This window comes from Mustelus asterias, chromosome 8, assembly GCF_964213995.1.
Source record: "Mustelus asterias chromosome 8, sMusAst1.hap1.1, whole genome shotgun sequence".
In the NCBI taxonomy this organism is placed as follows: Eukaryota; Metazoa; Chordata; class Chondrichthyes; order Carcharhiniformes; family Triakidae; genus Mustelus; species Mustelus asterias.
In genome coordinates, this window is record NC_135808.1 from 121934854 (window position 1) to 121962474 (window position 27621).

The window sequence follows — 27621 nt, forward strand, 5'->3', positions numbered from 1 at the left end:
ACCAGTTTTCTGTAATTATCCATGACAAATGTTGTTAAAAAGATAGTTTGAGCAGCAGAGGTGGGAGATGGTAGCATTTGATGTTAACTCAGCTGTATTAAGTCATGTACAGAGGTTGGTACCTAACCTGCTTCAGTGTCACTGCTATCTGAAGAACTAGAGTCACTACTGGTGCTGTCACTTCCCGAGTCTGAGGAACTGCTGCTACTTTCACTTAATCGGGAACATTGCCCCATCTCTTGAACTGGATTATTCTTCTGAGCTGTGTAAAAAATGTTAGAACACTTAATTTGAAGACAAAAAGAGAGAGCAGATTATTACAGATTGAACAATCCAAGTACATACAGTTTTTGTTTTGTTTCTTTCCAGAGTTCAGATGTCCACTCACATCCTGTAATCTTTTTTCCAGCTCTTGCCTTTTCTCTAGTTGAATTTCTTCCTTCGATTTTCCTAAAGATTTTTTAGCTACACAACACAGGCATCCAAAAAACGCATTAGACTAGCCATCATTCTAAATGAGATAACATACGTTCTAGAGAATTTCATACTTACATAAAGGTTTTCTTTGTTTTTTCCTCAGACAAGTCATAACATGCCTTTGTAGGTCTCTCAGTGTAGAGGGTTTTAAAGTTTCAAAGTCAATTTCTATCTCATCTGGATTCGAGTCTCTTAAGGAGGGTTCTCTTGCCTGTATTATGTGGACGATGCGTCCCAATTTGTCACCAGGAAGCTTGTTTATGTCTAGACTCAGTTGTCTCTTTTCATCGTAAGACATTGGCTTGGCATCATCTTCTGAATCACATTCAGGTGCTTGCTGTTTATTTTTCCTCGATTCTCTGCATTGTAAAGTGCACTTATTAGCATCAGTATTTAAAATTGTCCTGTTCAATGAAAGTGGTGTCACAAACACCTATTGCTTACTATATGTGAAGTCAAATTTGCAATGCTAGGAAGTGACAATGGAATCAGGTTTTGCATGCAAGTCACAACGAAAAATAGAAATCATAGAAATCATAGAAACCCTACAGTGCAGAAAGAGGCCATTCGGCCCATCGAGTCTGCACCGACCAAGATCCCACCCAGGCCCTATCCCCACATCCCTACATATTTACCCGCTAATCCCTCTAGCCTACGCATCCCGGGACACTAAGGGGCAATTTAGCATGGCCAATTAACCTAACCTGCACATCTTTGGACTGTGGGAGGAAACCGGAGCACCCGGAGGAAACCCACGCAGACACGAGGAGAATGTGCAAACTCCACACAGACAGTGACCCAAGCCGGGAATCGAACCCAGGTCCCTGGAGCTGTGAAGCAGCAGTGCTAACCACTGTGCTACCGTGCCGCCATGAATAGGGCTTCATAGCATTAGAACAATTTTGTGTCCTCAGGTTATCACTAAAAATGCCATTAAAATATAACCTGTGTATGAAGCTTTTTTGAACAAGTGCTCAAGACACAATGTCACGCTCTGTAATTGACAGCAATGTAATTTGTAAGCAATTGCCTTAGTATCTCGCTTGGAAATTGCAGACCCACGGTAAAGCATTATAATTTGTATTATTTTGTTCATACTTTCAACAGTTATTGCAAACAACATCCTTGGGAGTTTTTGCTTTACGGAGTACAGTAGAGCAAGGGAGCTGAAAAGAGAGATATTGGATCATAAATTGATGCAACCGCAGGTTGGACACAAACCAGGTGCTCCGGTTTCCTCCCATAGTCTAAAGATCTGCGGGTTAGGTGGATTGGCCATGCTAAATTGCCCCTTAGTGTTGGGGGATGAGCAGGGTAAATATGTGGGGTTATGGAGATAGGGCCTGGGTGGGATTGTTGTTGATGCAGGCTTGAGGGGCTGAATGGCCTCCTTCTGCACTGTAGGGATTCTATGATACTATTTGGTGTCTTCTGTTGACATCACACTATATTTGCACCATAAATTAATCAGATAATAATGCATTGATGTCGCCGTCACATCATGAATATTTTATCAAAAGGCTTCTTTCTTTGGCCAAGATCATAAAAAGGATAGAAAAAAAAACATGAATGGCAGGGGAGAAAATAGAGTGAATTAGAGCCAAACAAAAAATGTAGAATGAGGAGTAGAGAGAGAAAAGGATAGAAGGGAGATTAGAGTCAATTGTGGAAGAAGCCACAAGGAAGACACGAGGAAAAGGAAAACTTTTTAAAGAGACAAACAGAAGAGGAGGACATGGTAATCCAGTTGTGTTTTGGAACTGCTGCACTGGTCCTTAAGACTGACTGGCCAACTAGGGATTGTATTTCAAGTTGATGAGCGACTGGAAGCCTTTAAATGCTCTCTGAAAGGAAGGGGGAAGGGGTCATGAAAAGAGAGTATAGGGAATTAGGGAGACAGCTGAGAAGGAGGAAAGTAAAAGGTAGTAATCTCAGGATTGTTGCCTGTGCCACAGGAGGGTGAGGGCAGGAATGGAGTGAGGTGGAGGATGAATGTGTGGCTGAGGAACTGGTGCAGGGGGCAGGGATTCAGGTTCCTGGACCATTGGGACCTCTTTAGGGGCAGGTGTGACCTGTACACAAAAAACTGGTGGCACTTGAATCTCAGGGGGACCAATATAGGTTGGGGGGAGGGGATCGAGACGAGGTGACTGGGAGCGAGGAAGTTAGCTCGCAAACAGAGAAGGGTTATAGACGGTGCAAGAGGGAGGATGGACGGGGGATAGAGAAGGGGAGAGCTCAGACCAAAGGATTGAGATGTGTTTACTTTAATGCCAGGAGTATAGTGAATAAAGGGGATGAGCTCAGAGCGTGGATTGATGCCTGGAAGTGTGATGTGGTGGCCATTACGGAGACTTGGATGTCTCAGGGACAGGACTGGATACTACAGGTGCCGGGATTCAGATGTTTCAGGAAGGACAGGGAGGGAGGCAAGAGAGGGGGTGGAGTGGCACTGCTGATCAGGGATAGTGTCACAGCTGTAGAGAAGGTGTATGCTGTGGAGGGATTGTCCACAGAGTCTCTGTGGGTGGAAGTGCGGAGTGGGAAGGGTTCGATCACTTTGCTGGGAGTTTTCGATAGGCCGCCCAATAGTGACAGGGAGGTGGAGGAACAGATAGGGAAACAGATCCTGGAGAGTTGCAATAATAGCAGAGTTGTTGTGATGGGAGACTTTAATTTCCCAAACATAGATTGGAATATCCCTAGGGTAAGGGGATTGGATGGGGAAGAGTTCGTTAGGTGTGTTCAGGAGGGTTTCCTGACACAGCATGTGGACAAGCCTACAAGAGGAGAGGCTGTACTTGATCTGATACTGACCAATGAGCCTGGACAGGTGTCAGATCTCTCAGTGGGAGAGCATCTTGGGGATAGCGATCATAACTCTATCTCCTTTATGCTTGCATTGGAAAAAGAGAGGATCAGGCAAGCTAGGAAAGCGTTTATATGGAGTAAAGGGAAATATGAAGACATAAGGCAGCAAATTAGAGGAGTAAATTGGAAGGAGATATTCTCGGGGAAATCTACTGAAGAGAGGTGGCAGTTTTTCAAGGAATGTCTGTCTAGGGTTCTACAGGACAATGTTCCGAGCAGACAGGGAGGAGTTGGTAGGTTAAAGGAACCGTGGTGCACGAAAGCTGTGTGGGACCTATTCGAGAAGAAAAGGAAAGCGTACAAAAGGTTCAGAGAGCTTGGCGAAGATAGGGATCGAGATGAGTATACGGCTTGTAGGAAGGGACTAAAGAAGGAAATTAGGAGAGCCAGAAAGGGTCACGAGAAGGCCTTGGCAAGTAGAATTAGGGAAAACCCTAAGGCGTTCTATAAATATGTGAAGAGTAAAAGGATGAGACATGAAGGAATAGGGACTATAAAAGGTGAAGGTGGGAAAATCTGTACGGAACCAGTGGAAATGGCAGAGGTGCTTAATGAGTATTTTGCCTCGGTTTTCACAGAGGAGAAGGACATGGGTGGATGTACTGTGGGCTTGCGGTGGACTGAAAAGACTGAGTATGTGGACTTTAACAAAGAGGTTGTGCTGGAATCTTTGAATGGCATCAAGATAGATAAGTCGCCGGGTCCGGATGGGATGTACCCCAGGTTACTGTGGGAGGCGAGGGAAGAGATTGCAGAGCCTCTGGTGATGATCTTTGCGTCGTCGATGGAGACGGGAGAGGTGCCGAAGGATTGCGGATGTGGTTCTTATTTTCAAGAAGGGGAATAGGGATAGCCCAGGAAATTACCGACCGGTGAGTCTAACCTCAGTGGTTGGTAAGCTGATGGAGAAGATCCTGAGGGACAAGATTTATGAGCATTTAGAGAGGTTTAGTATGCTCAAGAATACTCAACATGTCTTTGTCAAAGGCAGATCGTGCCTTACGAGCCTGGTGGAGTTCTTCGAAAATGTGACTAAACACATTGACGAAGGGAAAGCGGTAGATGTGGTTTATATGGATTTTAGCAAGGCGTTCGATAAGGTCCCCCATGCAAGGCTTCTCGAAAAAGTGAGAGGGCATGGGATCCAAGGGGCTGCTGCCCGGTGGATCCAGAACTGGCTTGCCCAAAGGAGACAGAGAATGTGTATAGATGGGTCTTTTTCCAAATGGAGGTCGGTCACCAGTGGTGTGCCCCAGGGATCTGTTCTGGGACCCTTGCTGTTTGTCATTTTCATAAATGACCTGGATGAGGAAGTGGAGGGATGGGTTGGTAAGTTTGCTGATGACACAAAGGTTGGTGGGGTTGTGGATAGTCTGGAGGGATGTCAGAAGTTACAGAGGGACATAGATAGGATGCAAGACTGGGCGGAGAAGTGGCAGATGGACTTCAACCCAGATAAATGCGTCGTGGTCCATTTTGGCAGGTCAAATGGGATGAAGGAGTACAATATAAAGGGAAAGACTCTTAGTACTGTAGAGGATCAGAAGGACCTTGGTGTCCGGGTCCATAGGACTCTAAAATTGGCCCCGCAGGTGGAGGAGGTGGTTAAGAAGGCGTATGGTGTGCTGGCCTTTATCAATCGAGGGATTGAGTTTAGGAGTCCGGGGATAATGACGCAGCTATATAAGACCCTCGTCAGACCCCACTTGGAGTACTGTGCTCAGTTCTGGTCGCCTCATTACAGGAAGGATGTGGAAAAGATTGAAAGGGTGCAGAGGAGATTTACAAGGATGTTGCCTGGATTGAGTGGCATGCCGTATGAGGATAGGCTGAGGGAGCTCGGTCTTTTCTCCTTGGAGAGACGTAGGATGAGAGGAGACCTAATAGAGGTATATAAGATGTTGAGAGGCATAGATCGGGTGGACTCTCAGAGGCTTTTTCCCAGGGTGGAAATGGCTGCTACGAGAGGACACAGGTTTAAGGTGCTGGGGGGTAGGTACAGGGGAAATGTTAGGGGGAAGTTTTTCACAGAGGGTGGTGGGCGAGTGGAATCGGCTGCCGTCAGTGGTGGTGGAGGGAAACTCAATAGGGTCTTTTAAGAGACTCCTGGATGAGTACATGGGACTTAATAGGATGGAGGGTTATAGGTAGACCTAAAAGGTAGGGATATGTTCGGCACAACTTGTGGGGCCGAAGGGCCTGTTTTGTGCTCTAGTTTTCTATGTTTCTATGAAATAACCTATCAAGCCATTCAATTGCCATACTGAAAAGCAACAATGCCAAAAGCAAAAGCACCACCATATGACAAATGTTCAGCTACATGAGGCATCACAAAAATGGCACTGCTAAAGAGTGGAAGGTCTCAGCCTGCTACATCATTCATTGAGGGGGCATATAGTTTGGTTAGGTTACAAAGCCATACAGTGGAGTCAAATTACACTTCGCTCTATTGCACAGGTATTGAACTCTTTAAACCTGGACTAGATCCTGTAGGTTTCTTGAATTTCAAAAATAGGTGTCCTTTGGGTTGATGAAGCCTAACTCTGGATTTCACAATTGAAGATCAGATGGAGAGTCACCATTTTAATTCTTTTTTTTGCTTACAGAATGAGATGCAGAACTGGATATACTGGTCCGAACAGGGAGTGGAACACTCCCCATTTGCTTGGATGAGTGCAATTCTAACACTCAGCTCAACACCATAAAAGGACAACACAGACCTCTTTATTGGCACTATATTCACCGCCTTAAACATTCATTCCTTCCACCACTAACACAACAGCAGCAGTGTGAACCATCTAGAAACACTGCAGCAACCTATCAAGTCTGCTTCAGCAGCACCCTCCAAATCCACGATCTCTACCATCTGGAAAAACATGGGCAGCAGACAACATGGGAACACCACCATCCACAAGTTCCCTTCCCAGTCTCGCACCATCCTGAGTTGGAACTATGACACTTTGTTCACTGTTGCTAGGTCAAAAATCTGCAATTCCCTTTCTAACCGCACTGTGGCTGTACCCACACCAGATGGGCTGCAGCCAATCACCATCATTTGAGTTATTTGGGATTGGCACTGTCAGCATTGCTCAAATCTCATGAATCATTAATAAAAAAGCAAATTACTTTTTTTTTCCTTAGCAACAAACCTGTTGTTCACTTAAAACATTTTAGTGATTTAAGTTAGATTGCAGCAGGAGCATTGTACGTAACTCTGGGGTTTAAAGTTCATTAGTGTCGCAAGTAGGCTTACATTAACACTGCAATGAAGTTACTGTGAAAATCCCCTAGTCGCTACACTCCAGCACCTGTTCAGGTACACTGAAGGAGAATTTAGCATGGCCAACGCATCTAACCAGCACGTCTTTCGGACTGTGGGAGGAAGCCGGAGCACCCGGAAGAAACCCATGCAGACACTGGGAGAACATGCAGACTCCGCACAGACAGTGACCCAAGCTGGGAATTGAACCAGTGTCCTTGGTGCTGTAAGGCAGCAGTACTAACAGTCCCACAAGAAGTGAATAGCAAATATTCTTGGTATTTATCTAGTGAATGAGGCTATAGATAGCCAAAAAAGTCTGAAAATGTAATGAAGGCTTTTTCGCAAGATATTGGATGTTAAAATGAATGCTCTTAAACAATAAAGAATGAATGTAAATATCAAATGTGTGTCTGCAAGATGGTTTTCTGGAGCTGCATGTTGAAGAACTAAGCAGGGAACAGATTATTTTAGATCTAGTTGCATTATGCAATGAGAGGGGGTTAATTAATAACTGTGTAAAATAACCCTTAGGGAAGAGTGACCATTATATGATGGAATCTTTCATTAAGTTTGAAAACCTTGCAGTTCAATCCAAAACTAGGACCTTAAATCTAAATTAACTATGAAGGTACAAGAGGGAAGTTGGCTCTGGTGGATTGGGAAAACACACAATGGTATGACAGAAGACAGGCAATGGCTAGAATTAAAGAGCTAATGCATGGTTAACAACAAATATACGTTCTTTCAAGGCACAAGAACCCTACAGGGGACAAGTCAATTGACTGTGGTTGACGAGAAAGGTTGCAATAGATCAAAGGAAATGGCTTAAAGTTGACAAATAAAGTATTAAGCCCGAGAATCGGAAGCATTTTAGAATTCAGCAAAGGAGGATCCAGAAACTAGAATATGAATATTGAGAATCATAAAACAGACTTGTTGCTAGGTAAAAAAGAAGAGATAAGCAAGGATGTCCACATAAGTAGTTTGGGATTTTCTAAGTGAAATTAATTTTGAATAGGCTCTCATAGCACCTAGGTCATTCTTTATTTACATGTCAAACCACTTTAACCACGATGGAAATAACAAATTATGACGATGCGTTACTGGGGAACTTCTACATAGTTGGAGGTGCATCTTTTGATAGATGTCAAAATGAGGAGTTACCTGATCTCAAAGGTTCCTTCCTGTGAAGAACAGTGACAGTCTCTCAATGTCTCAGTCAACATTTATCTCTTAACCAACACCACTAATTACAGACCAATGGTTAGTATGAATATTTGTTGGTCTTGCTGAGCATAAATGAACCGCCATGTTTACTTACTTAACAGTAAGCAGATTTCAGAAGTAATCAATTGGCTGTGGCGCATGTTGGGGTGTCCTGCAGAATACAATTGGTGCTGCCTGAATACAATTTTTGAAAAAGTTTGTAAGGAGATAAGCTAATGACGCTGGGAAAAGTGAACAGATGCTCATGTTAATTACTTTGGGTCAAAAATTCAACACATTGTCTCTTGCTGATGCAAAACAGTCATCAACTTGTCCATGCAGGTGCAGAAAATCATTGACGTCATTTGCAGGGAGACAGTGCCAGTTGGATCTTATTCTGATCCTGAAGCTGTTCACCCAGTTTGAGCCTCACGATGGGCAGGCAGAGTGCAGCCTCTCCACAGTTTCAGGGATGGGAAGGAGGGGAAACTTCTGACACAGACTCAAGAACAGCTTCTTTCCTGATGCCATCAGACTTTTGAATGCTCCTACCATATATTAAGCTAATCTTTCTCTACACCCTATTAGTAAATGCAACACTATATGCTGCATCCTCTCCTTTCCTTCTCCCCATGTACTCTATGAATGGTCCGTTTTGTCTGTATAGCGCTCTAGAAACAATACTTTTCACTGTATCCCAATACATGTGACAATAATAAATCAATTCAATTCAGCCTCCATATCTCCAAAGTAATTAATACCAGCATCTGTTCATTTTTCCCCAGAGTTTGCAGCTTGCTAATGCACCCAGGTTAAGGGGAAGAGGCCCGGGAGCAGGAGACACAAACTGTGGGGAGGTTACAACCCGACTGCCCGCCTGCCACAAGACTCAAACTGGGTGAACGGCAGCAAGATCTAACTTGAAGCAGCCCTGGAGCTGCAAAGATGGGATATGGAAGAAATGTCTTTGTATATTAGAACGCCGTCACCCATAATTCTTCCCATTGACATATTCTCCCTACAGACTACTGACAGCTTAGCTAAGCAGCCCTCTAACTTCTGAAAGTTTGTATGTAATAAATACTTTTAAACAAAATACTTCTACATTTTGTAAAATTCCATTCAAAAACACCACGCAATCATCGGAAATTTCCACTTTAAATAGGCATCCTCCATTTCTGCAGCCTGTAGGAAAATATGCAAAAACTTGAGCCCAAGTTCACACCTATTCCAGGGAGAAAAAAAACAATATGCTCAGGGCAGGGGAACGACAAATAAAAATGGACATCAGAAATAAAATACCCAAAATAAGCTCCAGACAGGTCCGAACATTCAAATCTGCTGGATTCTGGAGAGCTCCACTGATTTGGAGAAGATGAGGCTTTGTAAAATCACTGTCTTTAATAGCTATTTGATAAATATTTCTGCTGCTGGTTGCTGCTGGACTGTCGCTTTCAACAGTCAGAGTAAAACAGTACAACTGCGCAGGCTGGCATTTAGCAACAAACGCGGCCTTTTTAAAAAAATGGCTTTAAAAATAAATATTATCACTGGATTTAAAGGGACAACTAACCAAACAAAAGTAAAAGAAAATTTAGTTTGGACCAACATTCCTTTCCATCTTTTCGGCACTCGAGGACAGGTCACTGTCTTCAGGTAGTGAGGAAACACCAGTTCGAGAGAATGCGATTGTACCTTTTTTCCACCAAGCCTTTCTTCGATTTCTTTTTCTGCAATTGCTTAGATTTGAGTTTCTTCCTTTCACAATTCTTCTTCAGTTTCTTTTTATCTTTCTTCTTCTTTTCCTTTTTGACTTTGCTCTTTTTCTTCAGCCTAGACAACGGAGCTCGGGCTAAGGCTTTAAGCTGATCATGTACTGCTTTTAACTGTCAGGGATAATATTGATAGAGGTCAAATGTGCAAACTCAAGTTATAGGATAACAAATTCTTTTCTCAAGACCGTAAAAAAATGAGCAAAAGCACCCAGCCCATCCAGCATGTTCTGCCATTCAATAAGATCATGGCTGATTGGATTGTGGCCTTACCTCCATCTCCTGCCTGTCCCCATAACACAACTCCCTTGTCAAAATCTACAAATTCGCCTTGAATATATTTAATGACCAGCCTCCACTGTTCTCTGTGGAAGAGAATTCCAAGGACAATGATCTGCAGGAAATAATGTCTCCTCATAAATGGAAGACTCCATTAAATGGAAGACTCTACTGTGCCTAGTTCTGGATTCCCCCACGAGGAAACTTCATCTCAGCATCTATCCTATCAATCCCCCTCCAAATCTTTTAGGCCCTACCTGCTGAACCTTGCGCAAGTGAAACTCTTCATCCCAGGAATCAGCCTAGTGAACCTTTTCTAAATTAATTCCAGTGCACATATATCTGTTCTTAAATTTGGAGGCCAAAACAGCACGCAGTATTCCATGTATGTTCTCACCAAAGCCCTGTACAATTGCAGCAAGACTTCTTTACTCCTGTACTCCAATCCCTTCGCAAAAAAGACTAACATACCATTTAGAATCATAGAATCCCCACAGACCCTATCCCTGTAACCCCACAAATCTACCCCGACACCAATGGGCAATTTTCCATGGCCAATCAACCTAACCCGCACCTTTTTGGAGTGTGGGAAGAAACCCACGCAGACATGGAGGAAATCCACGAAGACACGGGGAGAACGTGCAAACTCCACAGAGTCAGAGGTCGGAATTGAACCCGGGTCCCTGATGCTGTGAGGCAGCTATGCTAACCACTGTGCCACCGTGCATTTACCTTCCTAATTACTTGCTGTACTTGCATGCAACGTTGTGCTCCTTATACAAGCACACCCAAGTCTTTCCGAATTGCAAGTCTCATGCCTCTCAAAAATATTCTCCTTTTCTATTGTTAAAAATGAATAAACTCACTTCCCCCCCATTACATTCCATCTGACACCTTGTTGCCCACTCACTTAAAATGTCTATATCTCTGAGCTTCGTGTCCTCCTCACAACTTAAGTTTCCACCTAGCTTTGCATCCTCAGGAAACTTAGATACATTACTCATTGCCTCTTTGTCCAAGTTATTATTTGCAAGTAAATGAGGTCCAACCACTGATCCTTCACAGCCGGACAACTTGAAAATGCCTCAATTACACCTACTCTTTGCTTCATAATCATTAACTAGTTCTCTGTTCTAATATATTACCTTCCAAAATGAGTCCTTATCTTGCCCATTGACAATTTGTATGGCACTTTATTAAATGCCTTTTGGAAATACATGTATAGTATATCTACTGGTTTGCCATACTTGTTAAATCTTGAAAAATCTGTAATAAATTTGTCAAGCACTATTTCCCTTTCATAAAACTATATTAACCAAGTGCAGTGTTAAGACTTCCCTAATAGGTTCCAGCACTTTCCCCATGAATGATGCCAGACTAACTGACTTGTCGTTTTCTCTCCACTTCCTTTCTTGAATAGCAACATCACATTTGCTAATCTACTGGGAACATCCCAGAATCTAGGGAACTTTGGAAAATCATAGCCAGTGCATCCATTATCACTACAGCTATCTCCTCTGGGGCACAAGGGGATAGCCCATCAGGTTCTGAGGATTTGTTGGATTTTAGTCCCTTAAGTCTCTTTAATATTTATCTCAATTTCCTCACTTGTAAGCATCTAAGTTACTCTTTTGGTATGTAACTTATAGATACAAAAGATATGTTCAGTGCCTCTGCCATTGCCTCATTCCCCAGAATAATTTCTCCCGTCTCTGCTTCTATGATTACATAAGTTTGCTTAAGCCACTCTCTTCCCTTTTTATATAGATGTATTTGCCTACTCACTCCACTTGACTAAATTGCCTTGAAACCTCTTTACATCATGCTCGTCACTCACATACCCACCTAGTTTTGCATTGTCAGTAAACATGGAAACATTATGTTTGGTTTCCTCATATTGTAAAGCACTGATCTCTGTGGTACTCCACAAGTCACCACCTGCCATTCCAAAAAAGACCCATTTATTCCTACTGTTTCCTGTCTGTAAACCAATTCTCAATCCATGCCAATATTTTACTTCCAATCCAATGTGCTTTTGTTGACTTTACCAAAAGCTCTCTGAAAATCTAAATACACCATATCCACTAATTTCCCCCTTATTCTTCTAGTTACGTCCTCAATAAACTCCAGGTTTGTCAAACATGATTTCCCTTTATAAATCTATGTAGACTTTGCCTAATCCCATTGACGTTTTCCAAGTGTCCTGTTATCACATCCTTTATAATAGACACTAGCATTTTCCCTAATTCTGATATCAGGCTAACCCGTCTGTAATTCAGTTTTCTCCCTCTCTTTTTTTAAAATGGTGGGATTATATTTCCCACCTTCCAAACTGTTGGGACTGTTCTAGAATCCACAGAATTTGGGAAGATGACAAGCAATGCATCCATTATTTATTTCTATGGCCACCTCCTTTAGCACCCAGAGGTGTAGATTAGGCGACTCTGGAGATTTATCAGCTTTCAGTCCCATTAATTTTCCAGCACCAATATTTTTTTAAAAACAGATGCTAATTTCCTCTAATTCCCTAGAATTTCTGGAAGTCGTGTCTTTTTCCGTGAATACAGAACTGAAGTAGTTGTTTAACTGCTCTGCCATTTCCTTGTTCTCTATTATAAATTCTTCCGTTTCTGACTAAGGGACCTACATTTGTCTTCACTAATCTTCTTTTCTTTTTATATACTTCTGTCTTTTGTTCCTTGCAAGTTCAGTCATACTCTATCTTTTCCCTCTTAATAAATCTCTTGGGTCTTCCGTTGCTGAATTCTAAACCACTCCTGGTCTCTGGGCTTGCTATTTTGCTCTAGCAGCTTTATGTACCTCCTCTTTGGATCTAATATTATCCTCAATTTCTTTGGCTAGCCATGGATGGGCCACTTTAAGTTAAAGTGAAATCTTATTTTAAAAATTCCACGTTCTTCCTTACCTGATCCTGAAGCTGAGCAAGGCGGTCCTTCTGCTCTTTTCTTAAGCTGTCGGAACTACTTTCAGCAGAGAAACTGTCATCGCTATCTTCACTTGATGATTCAGTGAATTGAGTGGTGGGTTGTTGTAATGGCACAGCTTTAACAGGCTCAGATATTTTTGCAAAATGCATCTCAAAAACATCCTGTTATAAAAGATGGACACAGAAAAACATGGGTTACATGATTAACCAGATAACCAGTTATGTAGGATTTAGTGCAACTGACTATCTTCCTACATTACTTTGTATATATTACATAAAAACTAGCAAATTAAAAATAATACTCTTGGGGGGAATATACAATATCATGTACCCAATTCTTTTCCCAAGGCTGTTCTTAATTGCATCATCTACATTGAGGAAAAAAGTTGCTAAACAATGGTGTCTGGTATAACACAAAATACTCACTCCCCAAGAACAATTCGAAACTAATGAAGTAAATGAAAATTTCAGGTTTTGGTCTAGATATGTCTGTCTGAATTCAAACTATGTACAGAGGGATCTCAGAATTTATACATCAAAAATACTTCTCTCTTGACAGATTTTGAACGTGTTAAACACATTTCAGATCCACAGATTTTTGGCTTGTCCAGTTTTAAAGTTATATTTAAAAATGGTTGATTTTCCTGTTACGTGTCAAGACTCGACCAAACCTAGTATTCATCTGTGGGTGGAAGGTGGAGTAAGGAAAGATGGGATGCTCTACAAGGCAAAAATTTAACTGTCCTTCCATCTGCATTGTCCCTATTTTTATTCTCAGTTTGGGAACCAAGACAACCTTCATTTCCCCCACATCATAATCACTCCCACTGGGGTATGTAGTGGGGTGGGGATTACACTGGAGAGCAATAGATGGCAGATACAATGCAAGGTTACAGAATTAGGAGGATGAGGTGGAAAGGCAATGAAGTTACCATAGAAGCAAGCCTCAAATATCCTACTTTTCCCCTTTCCCAGCCCCGACAAGCTCACCTGCTAATGCAATAGAGTACTCCAATCATAGCCCTACTCAGAGGGTAACGATGCTTCCAGTCTTGAACTTGCTTTTAAGTAGGAATGGGGTAGGGAAGGAAAACGGGGGAAAAAGCCAGAACCACTTTGTCTAGGGAGATAACCATCTATCCAATTGGGTGACGGCCTGTCCTGGTCAATCAAAATTGATTTTTAAAAAAATGTAACACTTAGGGACTGTATGCGAGGGTCACACGCTAAAAAAGGGATTCATCAAGTTGAGAAAGGCAATTTGTAAAAGAACCAAACAGATATTAAATTTTCTAAATGGAGTTTTAAATTCAAGTCTTATGGTACTTTCCTTACCTTCAACAATTTATCTGCTGGTCATAACCACAAAAGCCTATAAAACTGCCTCACAGCACTATTCTGCATACAGAGCCTACATTTGTATGCAGAATTAAAACAGTTCTCTTGGTTAATTTTCAATTTTCTATATACATCACCTACAGGTATCATCTGCAGGTATGACAGGCACAGCAGGAAATGATTTTATAATGCATTTTTCTATTAAGATAGCAAAAGATAGGATTTAGCAAATCCTATGAATTATTGCAACCCAAATTTTAATTATTGATTCAGAATATTTATATTTCATGAATGGATACACTATTCTATTCTCTTACCTGAAGTTTTTTACCCATGGCTACTACTTCATGGTCTGGTGGATTATACTTGTAGCAATTCAAAAACATTAATCTCACATCTGCGGCAAACTCCTGGCTATTGCTGTATTCTTGGTTGCTCAATTTTTTCTTGCAAAAAAAGATTGAAATAAAAATGATTAAAATATCAAGTACATTACACTTGGCTCTTGCACCAGATAACTACCTAGATTTTCACTCCTGAAAAGGGCTTTGATGTTCATTAAAATTTTTAGCATTTTAAAAAATAGAATAGCAATGATTTACAATGTATTTGCCACATCATATCCCATAACAGTTCTTCTGTATTGAGCATATTTTTTTCCAAATTTTAAGTAATTTGACGCACATCATTTATACTGACTGCAGTGACTTGAGGTCAAGAACAAACTCTTATACTGTATAGAGCTCCATTCCAGTGAATGACCATAAGAGATAGGAGCAGAATTAGGCCACTCAGCCCATCGAGTCTGCTCCGCCATTCAATTATGGCTGATTTTTATCTCATCTCCATTCTCCTGCCTTTTCCCCATAACACCTGATCCCCTTATTAATCAAGAACCTATCTCTGTCTTAAAGACACTCTATGATCTGGCCTCCACAGCCTTCTGCGGCAAAGAGTTGCACAGATTCACCACTCTCTGGCCAAAGAAACTCCTCCTCATCTCTGTTTTAAAGGATCGTCCCTTTAGCTTGAGGTTGTGCCCTCTGATTCTAGTTTTTCCTACTAGTGGAAACATCCTCTCCACATCCACTCTACCCAGGCCTCGCAGTATCCTGCAAGTTTCAATAAGATCCCCCCTCATCCTTCTAAACTCCAACGAGTACAGACCCAGAGTCCTCAACCATTCCTCATACAAGCTCTTCATTCCAGGGAGCATTCTTGTGAACCTCCTCTGGACCCTTTCCAAGGCCAGCAAATCTTTCCTTAGATAGGGGGTCCAAAACTGTTCATAATACTCCAAATGGGGTCTGACCAGAGCCTTATACAGCCTCAGAAGTACATCCTTGCTCTTGTATTCTAACCCTTTCAACATGAATGCTAACATTTCATTTGCCTTCCTAACTGCCGACTGAACCTGCACACTAACCTTAAGAGAATCTTTAACAATGACTCCCAAGTCCCTTTGTGCTTCTGATTTCCTAAGCATTTTCCCATTTAGAAAATAGTCTATGCCTCCATTCCTCCTTCCAAAGTGCATAACCTCACTTTTCCACATTGTACTCCATCTGCCACTTCTTTGCCCTCTCTCCTGATCTGTCCAAGTCCTTCTGAAACCCCGCTGCTTCTTCAATATTACCTGTCCCTCTACATATCTTTGTATCATCTGCAAACTTAGCAACAGTGCCTTCAGTTCCTTCCTCCAAATCGTTAATGTATATTGTGCAAAGTTGTGGTCCCAGCACTGACCCGAGGCACACCACTAGTCACCGGCTGCCATCCTGAGAAAGATCCCTTTATCCCCACTCTCTGCCTTCTGCCAGTCAACCAATCCTCTATCCATGCCAGGATCTTACCCTTAACACCATGGGCACTTAACGTATTTAACTATCTCCTATGCGGCACCATGTCAAAGGCCTTCTGGAAATCTAAATGAATCAGGTCCACTGGCTCTCCTTTATCTAACTTCCTTGTTACCTCCTCAAAGACCTCTAACAGATTTGTTAGACATGACCTCCACTTGACAAAGGCGTGCTGACTCAGTCCTACTTTATCATGCACTTCCAAGTACTCTGCGATCTCATCTTTAATAATGGACTCTAAAATCTTGCCAATGACCAAAGTCAGGCTAACCGGCCTATAATTTCCCGTCTGGTGTCTCCCTCCCTTCTTAAACAGAGTTAGTGATGTAGTGACAGCAACGTTTGGAATGCATTTAAAAATATACTTTTAATTTTATTCCCAGGAGGCTCAACAGGCATCAAACTTGACACTGCAGTGAAGTTATATACAGCATGTGGTGCACTTGGGAAGTCTTTCATCAATGTGTACCACTGTCAAACTATAACCGGACTCCAAATCATACTAGCACTTCTGTCTTGTGAATCCCTTCTTTGGCATTCTTCTGTCTAAGAGATGATGGTTTACACCTTGATGCTTAACTTCTCGGTGTTCCTCAGAAAACCCACTCTGCCACAGCAGTCTCTGCCAGATTTTCTGCAGATGAAGGCAGTGGGTTGAAAAGGTGCAGGATTCACTGGTGTCCGTTTCCATTGGGTCCTCTTCTGGACCAACTTAGCTTTGTTTTCTCTCCTCTCTTCCTGTGCCTCTCCAACAGTCAAACCCCAGAGGTCACAGCTGTCAGCGACTGTCTCCATGCATAAACATTCAGTTTACTTAAATTTACTTGATAAAATTGAGATATTTGTTGTAAACTAGAGATGAAAAGCTGTTCAATTTTAGATTGGGCCTGTACTCATTGGAGTTTAGAAGGCTGAGGGGAGATCTTATAGAGACATATGAGATAATGAAGGGGCTAGACAGGGTAGAGGCAGAGAGATTCTTTCCACTTAGAAAGGAAACAAGAACTAGAGGAAACAGCCTCAAAATAAGGGGGAGTCCGTTTAGAACAGAGTTGAGGAGGAACTTCTTCTCTCAGAGGGTAGTGAATCTCTGGAATTCTCTGCCCATTGAAGCAGGGGCAGCTACCTCGTTAAATATGTTTAAGACACAGGTAGACAGATTTCTGATCAATAAGGGAATTAAGGGTTATGGGGAGTGGGCGGGTAAGTGGAACTAAAGCACTTTCAGATCAGCCATGATCTTATTGAATGGCGGGGCAGGCTCGAAGGGCTAGATGGCCTACTCCTGCTCCTATTTCTTATGTTCTTATGTAGGTAGTTCTTGTATCCAATAGTTGATGCCACCTGAAATTTGACAGTATGTCTAAATTTCTTTTCAATAATTTGCATCTTCCAGCTCTGTAAATAGAAATTTACATTTCAAACTTATTTTTCATAATTACTAACAATGTCCCAACTGTGCCTGTTAATATCATGTTCAATCTTGCTTGCAGGTCTGCTTAAAGCAGAGAGAAGGGCATCCAACAGCTTGTGACCCAGTAGTCAGTTCCCTGCAGAGAAGGTGATTGTCTATACATCCTTCATTCATATGATCAACATGGCTTAGTAATGAATAGATGAGGATGGATTTAGCTTGCTCCAGGACCTCCGTGTTAGTGACACTGTCCTGCCAAGGACTGATGAGGAAATGTCGGAGACAGTGGAAACTGTTCAACCTTTTCTCTTACATAGCACATGCTACTCAGGTCACACACAAGGCATGTTGATTTCAGCATCAAGTGACAGATTGCTGGTGACTGGGGAGCCTAGACATGTGAAGCTATCAACAACCTTCAGCATTGTTGTTAATAATAATTGATGGTGGGATAGCAATATCCTGGACCATGATATTTGCCCTCCGATATCTACCGTCAAGAGTGAGAAGGAAAATGCATTGGTCCTGTGAAGCAGTAATGACTAAGTGTCAACAGTGGGCAAAACATCCTAAAATTAATTTAATGCAATAACATGAATGCATAAGAGTTATGTGGAAGAACATGAAACAATCAGTATAAACAAAAAGTTAGTTCATTTTTATATTTATTTCTTTATTTGGTTGTCTCAAGTCTTTTGACTAAATTCTTAACTGCCAACTTGAGAATAGAAACAATATAAATTAGATTTTTAGATTATAACAATCACCAAATACTTAAATACATGCAGAAATACAATGTGGTGCTTATGTTGAATTGAAAAATTGATTCTCTCAATTGCAAATTGAAACTTGTGCTACATGCAAAGGAGTCCTTGGCGAAAAGGTAGACAGGCCACGACGATTTTAAATAGATTAATATTTTCTTCAAAAATGCATCTAAGTGTGAAATATTTATTTACCAAATAGTCCTCTTCATTAATCTTCTATGATGAATAGAAGAATGGTCAATCCAAATTAGAATACCACACACTGATCTCGGATTCTAGGCGGATCACAGATGGGGACGTGCAAGTTTATCCCAGGGTAGGGATACAGTAGTAATAACATTTGAACACCAGATCTATATTCATCTTCATAGTCAGTCTTCACTAATCCTCAATTGTTTAAAACAGTTTGATATCCAATGATGGAATAACATTGTTATTGGTAATTATGTAGCTCCCCATTGATAGAAAACCTGGATAAAATTGCAATGTAAATTTCGATTTGCAGAACTGAAAGTTATGAATTATTGTAAAGACATTTACAAATACTGGTCAAATTCCAGGTGCCAACAACAACTAATGTTGGCAACTACCAGATACAAGAGCCAACTAAATTGAACAGCTTTTCTTCTTGGTTTCCAAAAAATTAAATACTTCTTTTATCAAGGTGCAACTTAAGTAAGCTGAAGGGTTATGCATAATGTCATTATGCATAGACTGACTAAAATATCAAAGATGTGACAATTTAAAGATTCCACAAAACCTCGTGTTGCATAAAAGAGATGGTACACCCAAACAAAATCTCAATTAATCACAGTGAATTTTTATTAATTCTCTCAACTAGATGCCAGCATTCCCTCAATGTAGATCAGAATAGCACCAACTAATCTTCTAACACAAATATATAAGAGGAGAACCTAATGGTTATTTGCAGCCACTCGCATTTATATGGTACTTTTCACCTAATGAAACATCCCAAGGCTCTTCACAGAAGCCATATTAAACAAAGTATGACAACGAGCCACGTAAGGAGATTTAGCTCAGATTACCAAAGGTTTGGTCAAAGAGGTAGTTTCAAAGAAATGTCTTAAAGCAAGAAAGTGAAGTAAAGAGACAGAGGGGTGTAAGGAGAGTATTGCAGAGCTTGGTGTCTAGGCAACCAATGATGGTACAATTAAAATTGGGGATGCACAGGAGGATTGAATTAGTGGCCTCCCAAATATTAGTGGGCTGTGGGGTTGGAGAAGGTTACAGAGATAGGTAGAGATGTTTATTATTAACATGCACAGATCTCTCGAGAGCATGAAAACTTTAGTTGGAGCCAGGAAACAAAGCTGGCTAGAACAAATTGCACACATCTTAACGCACCCTTAACTTTTTGCAACCTTTCACTAGAGAGTAGTACAAAACGCATCATTGGTATGGTGGCACAGTAGTTGGCACAGCTGCCTCACAGCACCAGGGAACCGGGCTTGATTCCTGGCTTGGGTCACTGTCTGTGCGGAGTTTGCAAGTTCTCCCCACGTCTGCGTGGGTTTCCTCTGGGTGCTCTGGTTTCCTCCCACAGTCCAAAGATGTGCGCGGGTTAGGTGGACTGACCATGCTGAATTGCCCCCATCAGGGGGACTAGCTAGGGTAAATGCATGGAGTTGTGGGGATAGGGCCTCAGTGGGATTGTGGTCGGTGCAGACGTGATGAGCCGAATGGCCTCCTTCTGCACTGTAGGATTCTATCTTCATTCCTGTGGCTGCAGAGAAAGAACGTCCAAATGGGTACAATATCCATTAGCCTCTTTTTTTCATGATTCTAAGCAAAGAGCATGCAAACAGGTGGGGAAACATTCCACTAAATTTTGTGGAACATACCAAGGTTTGAGAGTGGACTAGAAGTGGTAGAACAATGAAGTGGTGGCCAGGACGAACTGCTCATATTGGAGAGCATTTCTCACTTGCCAATTGATGGAATAATTCTCAAAGCCAGTGTCTTTTTAATCTATAGATTCTACCTCAATATTTACTTTGTCCACCTCACTCTCATGACAGTATTTCTTTGCAAGTTGTGTTAATCTTCGCCCTCGGAAACTTCCCACTTCGTGTTTCACTTTCCAGTCACTGATCCAGCTTCTCTAGGGTTCCTTCTCTCTGCCACATTGATTCCATTGCTGTGTATAATTAGCCTCTTTTCCACAAAGATTCCAGATGCAAAATTAGTGTACTCAAAACAAGACCATGTAAATATTCCACAGCCCTTAGGGATCAAGTTTTAGTGACATTAGTTAGTGCATCAACCCATTCCAATGTAAAATTGACATTTGCAAGACTGCTCCAAAACTTAAAATATTTAACCACGTTATTTGGATTGAAAGGACATATCCAAATATGGTTTATGGAAAATTGAAATAGCTGATTAAATCAAATCAGGAGGGGGTTGGGGGGGTGGGGGGGGGGGGGGGGGGGGGGGGAGAGGAGAGATGTAAAAAAAAAACTTACTTTCACAATACTAAGATCCATGGGATGTTTAATAATATCATGATAATCATGAAGTCCCAGTGCTTCAATATCCACTGGCTGGTAGAAAGGCCAAGCATAAGCTGCATGTCTCTTTGCCAACATTTCTTTGAGAATATTATTGCAGTATTGCAAATGCACCGTGAACTTTTCTTTTCTAACTGAATGTTGTTGAGAATCTGGTAGATCCTTTGTTGGTGGCTTGTTTGATTGACTGCTTTCCCTCCAGGAACAGCTTTTTATAGGCTTCTGTTCTGAGGGTTTTTTCGAGGACCCACTACTTGTAGTGAAAGTTGAAGTAGTGGGTGTAGTAGTGTCTGCCTTCCTTTTAACACCTTTCTTTACCTTAAAAGGAAATAAGTTAAAGGCAAAAAATGAAACATGAATAAGAACAGGCGGCAGCAAGCTTTTTTTGAAAAATAAAACTCATCTGTTCACCTTATAAACGTTATTTCAATATTTTCTCCATATGGGAATATTTTAAATAGTCTCCTCAAATCCACAGCAAAGCACACTGGGCAAGCAAATGTATTCACTCAAGCGTATTGCTGCAATTAATTCTCAACACCCAAGTAGGCTCATCTAAATAACCGGACTGATCTGGATTGAATTTCCATTTAAAACAAGTCAGAGCCAACTTTTAAAAGTTCCTTTAGGTACAAAAGAGCCTTTCAGGTGGCCAAGGACACCAATGTCAGACTCCTATTTATTGACTACAGCTCAGCCTTCAACACTATTATTCCCTTGAAACTCATCTCCAAACTCTGTGGCCTGGGCCTCGGCACCTCCCTTTGCGACTGGATCCTGAACTTCCCAACTCACAGACCACAATCAGTAAGGATAGGCAGCAACACCTCCTCCACGATCATCCTCAACACTGGTGCCCCACAAAGCTGTGTTCTCAGCTCCCTACTATACTCCTTGAACACCTATGACTGAGAGCCAAATTCCCCATCAATTCGATTTTCAAGTTTGCTGACGACACCACCATAATGGGTCGGATCTCAAACAATGACGAGACAGAGTATAGGAATGAGATAGAGAATCTGGTGAACTGTGTGGCAACAATAATCTCTCCCTCAATGTCAACAAAATGAAGGAGATTGTCATCAACTTCAGGAAGCGTAAAGGAGAACATGCCCCTGTCTACATCAACGGGGACAAAGTAGAAAGGGTCGAAAGCTTCAGGTTTTTAGGTGTCCAGATCACCAACAACCTGTCCTGGTCCCCCCATGCCGACATTATAGTTAAGAAAACCCGCCAACGCCTCTACATTCTCAGAAGACTAAGGAAATTTGGCATGTCAGCTACGACTCTCACCATAGAAAGCATTCTTTCTGGTTGTATCACAGCTTGTATGCCTCCTGCTCTGCCCAAGACCGCAAGGAACTACAAATGTAGCCCAATCCATCACGCAAACCAGCCTCCTATCCATTGACTCCGTCTACACTTCCCGCTGCTTCGGCAAAGCAGCCGGCATAATTAAGGACCCCACGCACCCCAGACATTCTCTCTTCCACCTGTATCTTTTTCCTGAAGGAGGAAGTTGTCTGAGGTCACGTACCAACTGACTCAAGAACAGCTTCTTCCCTGCTGCTGTCAGACTTTTGAATGGACCTACCTCGCATTAAGTTGATCTTTCTCTACACCCTAGCTACGACTGTAACACTACATTCTGCACTCTCTCGTTTCCTTCTCTATGAACAGTATGTTTTGTCTGTATAGTGTGCAAGAAACAATACTTTTCACTGTATGTTAATACATGTGACAATAATAAATCAAATCAAACAAGGTGGGGTTGCGAGCTGAAAAGATAGTTCAGCACACATTTGGCACAAGCCATCATCTTGCTAAGGATGTTAATTATTATCACATGTATTAATATACAGTGAAAAGTATTGTTTCTTGCGTGCTATACAGACAAAGCATACCATTCAGAGAAGGAAAGGAGAGAGTGCAGAATGTAGTGTTACAATCATAGCTGGGGTGTGGAGAAAGATCAGCTTAATGCGAGGTAGGTCCATTCAAAAGTCTGATGGTAGCAGGGAAGAAGCTGTTCTTAAGTCGGCTGTGACGTGACCTCAGACTTTTGTATCTTTTTCCTGACGGAAGAAGGTGGAAGAGAGAATGCCTGGGGTGCGTGAGGTCCTTAATTATGCTGGCTGTTTTTCCGAGGCAGCGGATAGTATAGATAGAGTCAATGGATGGGAGGCTGGTTTGCGTGATGGACTGGGCTTCGTTCATGACCCTTTGTAGCTTCATCCATCTAGAATCATCTTGCTAAGGAAGTTAATGATTGGAACATCTATCTAGGAGAGTTATGGGACTCACTGCCAGTTAAATTAAATCCTAGCACTTACCAATGAGGCTTCACAGCATTTTGGTGGATAGACTTGTTGTCCACTCCCAATAGTGACCTTGGAGTAAAGAAATTGTTGTTGAGAATTTTGAGCATTATCTTTTAGTGTTCACTAGCTGCTCAAGGTTTTAACTGATCTTTTGAAACACATCTGGAAACTTTCTGGGACATTTGGACAAGGCTCAGCCATTATTATTCTGGGAAATTTTGAAAACTTGACCTGAAAAGAGTACTGCGTTAATCCACCTTATAAGAGTCACCAGGAAAAAAAATAGTGCTTGGTCCCAAGCATAGGAGTAGTGTGTGGAGGACATGACACCAGACAAACTAGCAATAGCCATTGCAGGAGAGGGGAACAGGAGGATGAGATGGATTCCTTTCTCCCAATCCTGCTGTCTGACATTAGAAATTGAGTGCAGGAATGGAAACTCAAATCCTTCAAATTGATCACTATACCTAAGAAATCATTAGAAAGTATGGGAACTTTAAAATCACTGCTCTGTTCAGATACAGAAATACTTACTTTTGTAACAGGCTTTCCCGCTGGTATTAAAGGGGATGGTGGAGTGGCTGACAATGAAGTTATTCTTGACTGAGGTGCTAGCACAATCGCTGCTTTCTGATTCCCAACTTCAGATGTAGGTGGACACAATTTTGATGGTGCAGTTGAGGACACTGCTGACACTATAGCAAGAACATCACTATATTCATACAATGGGCAAAACAGTATACAAACAAAAATATATAAATGTTAAAGTATGTTTGCAAACATCCTTTAACAGGAACTGGCATCAGGTCCAAACACCAGGAAATACCAATTTGCTCAGAACATTCGTAAAGCCACAGTTAAGAATGCCATCTGCATTTTTGGATACCTTGTTTAAAAAAGGACATTAATGCCATTGAGACCATACATACAGCCAGGCAGCACGGTGGCACAGTGGTTAGCACTGCTGCCTCACAGCGACAGGGACCCGGGTTCAATTCTCGGCTTGGGTCACTGTCTGTGTGGAGTTTGTACATGCTCCCCGTGTCTGCGTGGGTTTCCTCCGGATCTCCAGTTTCCTCCCACAGTCCAAAGGTGTGCGGGTTAGGTAGTTTGGCCATGCTAAATTTCCCCTTAGTGTCAGGGGGACTAGCTAGGGTAAAGGCATGGGGTTATGGGGATAGGGCCTGGGTGGGATTGTGGTTGGTGCAGGTGCAATGGGCCGAATGGCTTCCTTCTGCACTGTAGGATTCTATGATTAAAGAATCCCCAAAAGGCTTCTAGATATGCGAGACAATAGTTAACAATGAGTGGCTTATAATAATAGGACTACCACAACATTGTGAAAAAATTGAACTAGTTAAGGGTGAATAGCACAACGGGAAGGCTATATAAATATATTAAATACAAGTAGTAAAATAGAATGGATTACTGATGGAATGAGATGAAGCAAGGTTGAAGGACACCTATGCAGAAGATAATCAGCATAGACCAGTTGAGCCAAATGATCTGTTTGTGTTGCAAATTCTATGTACTTTAAGCAGAAGTGACCAAGAGGAGATTTAATGCTAATAAAGTTATGAAGGAGTTTGATGAAGTGAATGGACACAGATTATTTCTTCTGATCAGTGACAGGAGGCCAAGGATTTTAAATTACCAAAAAGGAGCAAGGAGAACATAAAAAATAGGAGCAGAAACAGCCATTGCAACTTCACCATTTAATAAGGTCATGCCTGATCTTCACATCAACTAAGCTTTCTCACCTGAAATATATTGATCTCAGCCTGAATGCATCAATGACTGAGCATGCATTGTGCTCTGGGGTAGAGGGCTCTATAGGGTAAAGTTCTGCACAACTGCAGCAATTCTTGTATTCCAAATCCCCATGCAATAAAGGCAAACATACCACTTGCCTTCCTAACTTTAAGGACAACCATACTCCTTTGAGCACCTACATTTAATAGATTTTCACTTAAAAGTGAATTTAAAAAACATTCTGCTTTTCTGTTCTTCCCACCAAAATGAACGACTGCATACCCCACACTATATTCCACCTGTCACATTCTTGCCAATTAGTTAACCTATCTATATCCCTTTGCAGTCTGCGTTTTCATCATAGCTTACTTTCCTACCCAACTCCTCAACAAACTTGCCCACATACTTGTGATCGGGGAGGTGATGGTCTAGTGGTATTATCGCTAGACTATTAATCCAGAAACTGGGGGCCTAGGTTCTTCCACAGCAGATGGTGGAATTTGAATTCAACAAAAACAACATCTGGAATTAAGAATCGACTGATGACTATGAAACCATTGTCGATTGTCAGAAAAACCCATCTGGTTCACTAATGTCCTTTAGGGAAGGAAATCTGCCGTCTTTATCCAGCCTGGCCTACATGTGACTCCAGAGCCACAGCAAATTGTTGACTCAACTGCCCTTCGGTAAACTAGGGATGGGCAATAAATGCTGGTAAGCCAGCGATACTCATGTCCGTGAATGAATAAAAAGTATGGGACTAAAATCCCCTGGATTTGATGGCCTTCATTCAAGGGTTCTAAGCTCAAGAGTTCAGGGCTGGAGACAGATTTGAGGGTTTAGGTTAAATTTGGGCAAGGGACAGGGAGGGGAAAGGCCATGGAGAGATTTGAAAACTAGGATGAGCATTTTAAACAATGGTGCTTAAGCAAGAGCAAGTGAGCACACGAGTTTGAACAGAGCTTTGTAAGAATTAGGATACAGTAGAGTTTTAGGATGAGCTTAAGTTGTGGGAAACTCATCAGGTTATACACTGGTATAGTCAACTCCAGAAGTAACAAAGGCATCGATGAGGGTTTCAGCAGCAGATGAGCTGAGACAGGGGCAAAGCCCAGTAATATCACAGAACTAGTCAGGTTTAGTGATATGTGGTCAGCGTTTCATCAAGGGCAAACACAACACCGAGGTTCCAAATAAGTCTGGTTCAACCTCTTAACAGTTGCTAGGGAGAGAGACGACATCAGTGGTTAAGCACAATATAAAACTTCAGTATTTCACACAGAAATGCCCACCCCATTAAGATGTCTTACTATTTGCTTGTGATTTTTTCAATCTTCTCCTTCCCAAAACTAATGCTTTTCTCATTTCCAAGTTAATGCCGTGCATATAGAACAAAACTATGGATCCACTCCTCCATTCCAGTTCGGAAAGATGCTCTGGGGCGTCAAACTGAAATAAAACACTCACATTCGAGGCCGTACCCCCACCCGTCCCTCTCTTGTTTCCAGAAGATGGGTAGCAAAACACAAAGACACTCATTTCTTTAGCTGCATCGCCCCTTTAATTAGTTTACTATGAATGTTCTAATAAATTCAAATCTGTTGGTCCACTGTTAGTTTGCCAATTGACAATTTGTCACTTTCCAGACTTGTTACCATTTCTGTTCTACTTTGTGAACACACAAGAAATCCTCATCTGAGTTTTTGTTATAGCTACAAGATTCTGGGAACTAGCACCGAACATACAAATGTATGCATGTAACAGTCCTCAATTTTCTGATGGGCAGAATAGAGAAGGCCACAATCACCAAGACTCCTCCTGCGTTAACTAAACAATCCATTTACATTCCATATGACATTTTAGGGACAATTACTACTATTCAACTTGAGGTCACGTTTCTTTCTGGTGTCTTTTATTCAGTCCCTCTAACTGTTCAAATGAAGAGTTTCATACACTTACCAATTTCTTTGAACTTTTCTAACAAAATCCAGCCCTCGGTATTTTTAAGAGATGTTAATGTTTAAGGATTATAGAGTAAGAATTTCATTTGATGTCAACATTAGGGTGTTTTTAAAAAAAGTGATTCTTACTCTCCCCTCACGCGCCACCACCCCACCCCCCCCCCCCCCACACACATCCCCCAATCCCCACCAATATTGTTGATTTTAAAGAAGATTGAGGATGCTTCCTGCCCCTCTGTCCCCAACACCTCGAAGGAAGGAGGGGGTGCTTGTTCAGTTGGTTACCTGATCCTTTTCTTCCTTTTCCATTCCCTCCTCTTTTGTTAACCACAGGAAGTTCTATTTCCTCTTGTGGCATTTGTGACACCTTCTGTAGAAAATGCTTCTCCAATGTTTGTGCCATTACAACTATGTCATCCCCTGGCTATAAACAGACAATCGTTATATCTTTTATCAACATAACACAAGAAGCACGTAGCAATTTATAAAAGGTGTAACAACTTACCCGATTATACACATAACAGTTGGTAAACATTGTATTGATGTCTTCGATACACTCCACAGCTTTATAGTAGTATTTGTTTTCCAAGCGTTTTTTGATTGTACCCAAATCCATTGGCTTCTTCGTTATTTGATAATAATCCTGTGAAAAAAGAAACCAGGCCACCAGGCTTAGGAGCAGCATAGAATCATGATAACTAATTACACAACTTATGAGCTTTAATTACTCAATTCTTCACTTTGAGTAATTAATTTATTTCTTAAAAACTGCACTCTTGAAATTACCCCAGACGTGCCATTGAGCAAATGCCTTGCCCTTCCTGAGTCTTGATGCTTATTAACTGTTATTTGAGTATAAAATGT

The 27621-nt window shown here is 41.6% G+C and overlaps 1 protein-coding gene across 1 annotated transcript in view; it reads right to left on the reverse strand.

Annotated features, from left to right (window-relative positions):
* Positions 1 to 122: 122 nt before the first annotated feature.
* Positions 123 to 27621, reverse strand: part of LOC144497977 (bromodomain-containing protein 2-like) — a 67809-nt gene continuing 40310 nt past the window's right edge. The window contains exons 3-14 of the mRNA XM_078219443.1: positions 27263 to 27400; positions 27043 to 27181; positions 23579 to 23739; positions 23057 to 23113; positions 20679 to 21041; positions 14470 to 14598; positions 12794 to 12976; positions 9512 to 9702; positions 8353 to 8364; positions 553 to 881; positions 358 to 465; positions 123 to 265 (exon numbers count right to left, since the gene is read on the reverse strand). Coding sequence (XP_078075569.1) covers positions 123 to 265; positions 358 to 465; positions 553 to 881; positions 8353 to 8364; positions 9512 to 9702; positions 12794 to 12976; positions 14470 to 14598; positions 20679 to 21041; positions 23057 to 23113; positions 23579 to 23739; positions 27043 to 27181; positions 27263 to 27400 — 1953 coding nt within the window. The remainder of the gene's footprint in view (positions 266 to 357; positions 466 to 552; positions 882 to 8352; positions 8365 to 9511; positions 9703 to 12793; positions 12977 to 14469; positions 14599 to 20678; positions 21042 to 23056; positions 23114 to 23578; positions 23740 to 27042; positions 27182 to 27262; positions 27401 to 27621) is intronic.